The sequence below is a fragment of the Vombatus ursinus genome, unplaced genomic scaffold (genome assembly GCF_900497805.2).
Source record: "Vombatus ursinus unplaced genomic scaffold, bare-nosed wombat genome assembly UNPS02014804.1, whole genome shotgun sequence".
Lineage (NCBI taxonomy): Eukaryota > Metazoa > Chordata > Mammalia > Diprotodontia > Vombatidae > Vombatus > Vombatus ursinus.
Window position 1 is genome coordinate 8,297,197 of NW_020954582.1, and position 6,526 is coordinate 8,303,722.

At 44.0% G+C, this 6,526-nt stretch overlaps 1 protein-coding gene across 1 annotated transcript in view; it reads left to right on the forward strand.

The window, feature by feature from the left end:
• Positions 1–1,913: 1,913 nt before the first annotated feature.
• Positions 1,914–6,526, forward strand: part of ANKRD13C (ankyrin repeat domain 13C) — a 61,208-nt gene continuing 56,595 nt past the window's right edge. The window contains exon 1 of the mRNA XM_027874037.1: positions 1,914–1,980. Coding sequence (XP_027729838.1) covers positions 1,914–1,980 — 67 coding nt within the window. The remainder of the gene's footprint in view (positions 1,981–6,526) is intronic.

A 6,526-nucleotide genomic window follows, 5' to 3' on the forward strand; every position in this document is an offset into this window, starting at 1 on the left:
CATTCCTGCCATTAACTGCCTTTGCTCCTACACCTTGTTGATATTTGTCCTTCATTCTCGAAGAGGACCATGACATCAGGGAAGTGATGCTGTGACATGTAAGTGAATTGGATTTAAGTGAGGGAGGGTTGTGCAGAGTCACCAGCCTCATTTTCTTCTTTGGAGCCATCTGGGTCCAGTGGCCAGCTATAGATCAATACAAGTGGAGATCGCCCAGGGTGCATTGGGGGACCTTGGCCTGTTCAAGCTGACGTCTTCATCTGGTCTCAATTCCACTCAGGCAAAGCCCATTCAGTGATTAAGGCTTAATATCAAATGTGCCAGAGAATGGCCTTTTCCAAAAACAAACAAACAAAAACCCTCAGGGTTTTTCAGAGCTAAAATCAAAACAATTGTTATTTACTTTCATTCTGAGCCAATCTGGGCTCGAACTGAGACCAAGTAGCGTTTTGGCCTGGGACCTATTGTTGGCCAGTCTCTGAGAGGGGAGTGGTTTGCGGTTTAAAAAAAAAAAGGTTTCAGAGATTAAGGTTTACATTCCCTGGGGGCTGAGGGCTCATCTTGAGGGAAGGGAAAGAAGGAGAAAAAACAAAGACTGAAAAAAAAGAAAGAGAAAAGAGAGAAAGCAAGCCAGGGAAAGCAAGCCGAGTTGCCAATTGGCCAGGTCCAGTTTGGACTCCTCCCCTGTGCTGCTGAACATGGGTGGAGGAAATTACACAAACCATTCTGACTGGATCACCTATAAATTTCTGTTATATAACCTCAGCTGGGCCCTCACTTCTGCCAGGCAATCCTTTTACTCTTCCCTGAATGACTCACTATCCCACTCTCCATAGCAGGTCTTCCAAACTTTTTCATCTCTCCTCAGACCTTCCATGACTCTCCCTCCCTTCATGCTCTCAGCTGAGAACCTTGCCTGATATTTCACTGGAAAAATTAAGGCCATTCTCTGAGAGCTCCCTCTCTCCTCTACTTATTTCACATTACCCTGATGCCATCTGCTACCATCTCTTTCTTCACCCTGCCTCAGATGAAGAGGTGGTTCTTCTTGCCAAGGCTTATACATGTCTAGACATGTATAAGCCATCTTAGGCCATCCAGTCTTCTCCAGCACATTGCCTTCCCTGGCATCCTCACTCATCTTCAGTCCCTCCAAAAACCCCTCACTTGATCCATCCATCCCTCCCTTCCTCCCTTTGTTCCTGCTGGCTTTTGTCCTGTGCCTCCTGCTTTTTGTTGCTAAACTCCTTGAGAAGGCCATCTGCGATAGGTGCCTCACTTTCTCCGTCTCACTCTTAACTCTCATCATTCAACTGCAGTTATTCCCTCCAAAGTAATCAGTGATCTCTCAGTGGCTTATTCCCATGGCCATGGCCTTTTCTCCACCCTCATTCTTCTTGATTTCTGCAGCCTCTGACACTGCCAATCCCTCTCCTATCCTTGTTATTCCCTCGTGGTTCTCCTACCTAGTTGACCACGCTTTGCAGTCTCGTTTGCTGATTCTTCATCCAGGTCATGCCCTTTAACCATGGCTATTCCACAGGGCTCCGTCCTGGGCCCCCTTTTCTGTCCATACCAAATCATTTGGGGATCTCATCAGCTTTGATGGATTCAGTTACCATCTCTATTCTGGTTCTTCTCAGATTTGCTTATTTAGCCCCAGTCTCTCTGCTAACCTGCAGTCTCACGTCTCTTTCTGGATGTTTTAGAGGTATCTTAAACTGCACATGTCCAAAACTGAACTCATCTTTCCTCCTAAACCAGACTTCCCTGTTACTCTCAAGAGCAGCCCCATCTTCCTAGTGTCTAAGCTCTCAGCCTTGGTGTTAGCCTCTACTCCAGTCTATTGTCAAGTCCTGTTGTTTTTACCTTTGTGACATCTCTCTGATCCACCTTCCCCCTTCTGTGCTCTGATGCTGCCACCCCCTATGCAGGCCCTTGCCACCTCATACCTGGACTGCTGCGTTAGCCGCCCTGTTGGTCAGCCTCCCTCAATTCTCTCTCTACTGTAGTGCATCCTCCACTTAGCTGCCAAAGTGATTTTCCTAACGGGCAGGTCCAGCTATGTCAGCCCCACGCTTGCCCCCCATTCAGTAAATTTCAGTGATTCCATATTACTTCCAGGATCAAAAATGAAATCTTGTTTGTTCAAGGCCCTTCATAACCTAGTTTCCACCGTGGCCCACCTTTCTAGTCTTCTTATACTGAATACTCCTGTGTACTCTTTGATCCAGTGACACCTGCTCTGATGTTCCTTGGGCATTTTCACTGGCTATGGAATGATGTCTCTTTTCATCTCCTCCTCCTGTCTTCCTGGCTTTTCTTCAAGTTTCAGCTAAAATCCCAGCTTCTACAGGAAGCCTTTCCCCATCCTTCTTAATTCTAGTGCCTCCTGTTGAACATCTGTAATTCACATTTTTATGTAGTTTGCACGTGGTGGTCTGTCTCCCCCAGTAGACTGGCACTCCTCCTTGAAGGCAGGGCGGGCCTCTCTTTTCTCTTTCTTTGTATCCCCAGTACTTAGTGCATGGCACCTAGTAGCCCTTAAGGAATATTGACCTGGGCTTTTCAGCCTATTGACATCTTTCTGAATCCTTTTTCTGTCATTTAATGGATTAATTATCTTTGTCTTTCCAAAGTACAATTATTTGCATAACCTATAAATATGTTAAGTATGCATTCTATGTCTTCATGGATAAAATGGTATATTTAAAAAAATATTTTATTTCTTCCCCAATTACAGTTTAAAACATATGGTTTTTCAAAGTTTTTTTTTAAAGTTTTTGTTTTGTGTTGTTTTTTTAAAGTTTTGAGTTCCAAATTCTATCCCTCTCTTCCTCTCCTCCCTGAAACGGTAAGCAATCTGATATGGGTTATACATGTGCAATCATGTAAAACATTTCCATGTTAGTCATTTTTTGAAAGAAGAATCAAACAAAACAAAGGGAAGAAAGAAGAAAAGTAGAATGCTTCAGTCAGTATTGAGACAACATCATTTCTTTCTCTGGAGGTGGATAGCATTCTTTTCATCATGAGTCATTTGGGATTGTCTTGGATCATTTAATTGCTGAGAATACCTAAGTCATTCATAGTTCTTCATTGTATAATATAGCTTTTACTGTGTACAGTGTTCTCCTGGTTCTGCTCACTTCATTTTGTATCAGTTCATGTAAGTCCAGGTTTTTCTGAAATCATCTTTCTTGTCATTTCTTATAGCACAATAGTATTCCATTGCAATCATATACCATAAGTTGTTCAGCCATTCCCCAATTGATGGGCATCTCCTCAATTTCCAATTCTTAGCTATAAAATGGTATATTTTCAATTATAAAAGCATTGAATAGAATGTGGCCAATGGCAAAATCTATATTATGCTGCTAATGAGCTCCCTGGAATGGAGGTGGCTCAGTGTTAGAGAGCGCCAGGCCTGGAGTCAGGAAGATCTGAGTTCAAATCCAGCCTCAAGACACTTACTGGCCGTGTGACCCTGAGCAAGTCACTTAACGCTGTTTGCCTCAGTTTCTTCATCTGTAAAGTGAGCTGGAGAAGGAAATGGCAAACCACTTCAGTTGCTTTGCCAAGAAAACCCCAAGTGGGGCCATGAAGAGTCAGACAAGACTAAAATGACTGAAGAACGATGAGTTCACACAGTATGTTTTGTTTGAAAAGGAAAAGCATTTATAAATGTCTGATCATCATCAAATCACGTACCTTGAAATTACCCAAACTAGAAACCTGATTAGACTGTGTAATAGGAGAGCCCCTTCTACCACCAGCGTAAGAGGATTTGGAGGGGTGTGTTTGTAGGTTTTTGTTCACGTGCGTGCGTATTGTTTTATGTATGGATAAACTTTCCTGATTTAGTAACTGGTGGTAGGGAAGTTTTGAGGAAAAGCAAGTTTTGTGAGAAGATGATTTCAATTTTGGACATGTTGAGGTTAGATCAGATGTGAGTGGCATGTCCTGGCAGAACGCATTAGCATTGAGAAGCGCCTTAAAATCGTCTTGTCACACCCCCTCGTTTTACAGAAAAAGACATGGAAACCAAGAGACATGAATGGACTCTAAGGTCATACAGACAGCAGGGAGAGAATTTGAACTTGGGTTTGCTGACTTCCAAATTGGCATTTTTATCACTACCCTCTTGTGTTCAGCACACTGTTAGGAATGGGGAGGTGGGGAGGGATTTTAGTTGGAAAATTAGATTCGGGAACCTTCTGTGTAAAAGAAAAGCCCTGGAAAGTGGAATTGGAATGAACTTTGCCTGTAGCACTTTTCACCCTCATTTCCCCCACTTCAACCATATATCAGAGTGGTCATCCTAACTTAAACCTCACCAACTTGCTAACGGAACTTCAAAACTCTCCTTTCCAATCATAGATTCCTGTCATTTCACTTGTACAAGAGTATTCCTCATAATGTATCTTCTTTTTTTTTCCTGTCCTGGTTTCAGTGACTCTTTACCTGTTGACTTCCAGCAGTATCTGTCATCTAGAGTCATTTTACATTTATTCTATCGTCTCCTTTTACCCACTGCCACCATAGGACTGTGTTGGCCTCCTAACAGGTGTGCTAGCCTCCACCCTCCTTCTTTCAAGTCATTCTATAGTGCATAGCTCTGATTATAGCATTTGTCTGCTTAAAAATCTTCACTGTGCTCAGGCCTGTACCCTGCCCACTGAGCCATCTGACTCCCTGCATGAGTGACCGTGTTCCTGTGTTGCTTTGTTTCTGCTCTTCCTTATTTCTGGGATGTCTTCTCCTCTCATCCTCACTGGCAGAATTCTTCAAAGGTCTTTGAAGCTCAGCTCAGACACCACTCCTGAACTTCTTTTTGATTCCGAAAGCAATTCTAGGGTCAGGGATAATGATACATTAAAGTGGCAAGCTGTAGACACAAAGCTAGTGTAGAGACAAATGAGACCAAAGTAGATGAGAGAGTTTTGGAAAGTAGGAAGAGGGTCACTGGGCTAGAGAGGCCAGGATGGAAATGACGAGCAGTGTGTATGAGAGGACTTTGAAAGTGGAAGGAGATAGGGATGTGGGAAGTTTGGGAAATGGGAAGTTTGAAGTTTGGCCTTTTGGGATGGGGAAGTCTCGGAGACACCTAGGGTGCTATGTGGTTGAAGTGAGGTGGGAAAGGGGGTTGTGTTGATCAAGAAGGTAGAGTTGAGAAAATTTAAGATGGCGGGCCACTAGTTAATAAAAGAAATTTTTTACTAAGTTATTACTAGATGTAAAGCACTCTAAGGTGCTTGGAATACAAATTCATTAAAGAAACAACTTCCCTCCTCATGGACTTGATGTTCACCAAGAATGCTGAAGTCCTGTAGCTTGTGCCAGTGCTGGGGCAAAGAAGGAGGGCAGGCAGTGAGAACTGTGCTGAGTCACTGAGAAGGTTGGGAAGGTAGCCTGTCGACTTAGCCGGAAGCAGCAGAGATTGGGAAACAGTGATGTCTGTTGCCCTGAATCCGATTTAGCCTTTCCAGAAGTGCTGGACCCAGATGTGCCAAGGATGAAGCCCCATTTGTGCTTGCGCCCCAAGCTGGGTTCCCTCTGTGTGCTTGGGAGGCAGGATAGGCACCAGCCAGGCTGCTTCGGGTTGGGAAAACGCTTGTGCCGCTGGGGTCCCTTGCAAAAAGTGGACACTCCTATCTTCATAGCCGAGCAGTTCCCAAGGAAAGCGAATGCCATCCCCTTGCTCCTCCCTGTCGGGAGTGGTTTTGTCCTTTTTCCACCTTGACTACGCCTTTCCCCTTCCATTTCTTGCCCCTTCCTGGTATCCCGTCCTCACTTAGTCCTGCTGTCATAAATATGCAGAATTCTGTAAGGATTGTGAACGTGCTCCCAGGCTCTGGGATCCACGTGCGTGTTTATTCCTCTTGTAACGAACCTAGTTTCACGAAAGTTTCGTAAAGGCGTTGCTATACCGACATTGCATAGGTTTCAGAACCAGCTTATTGAAAAGGTGGAGGTGAAGGACTTTTGCGGGAGCAGCAGTGGGGAGGAGCCTGGCCCACTGGCCACGAGGATGATGGGGCTGAGCTAGGCCTCAGTCAGCTCCAGTTCTCTTGAGTTCTCGCTATGGATTCTTCATCATTCCTAGGATATTTTGCAGATGCCCAAGGCTTTCTTTTGGCCATGGCATTTCTCACCTTGAAGGGAGATTTTGTAAGTTGGCTGACACGCTTTGGGCTCTTAATACTTCCTGTTGAGGGGACAGTTTTTCATAGATTCAGTTTCTCCAAAAATGGTGCTGGTTAATGTCACTTTTGTCCACTTTTGATTTTTCAGGGAGTTGAAAGGGAAGGTTGCAGTTTGAGTAAGTAGTTCAGGTTGGAGCTTTTACAATTAAGTCTTTCTTTTCATTTTTATCCTTTATTCTAATTTGGTGTTTAGTTTAACTTTTGTTCTATACAAACAGTGATCTACATGCATGTTGCTTCTGAAATGGTTTCTTGTAGAATGATTAATCAACCGTGTGTGTGTGTGTGTGTGTGTGTGTGTGTGTGTGTGTGTGTGTGTG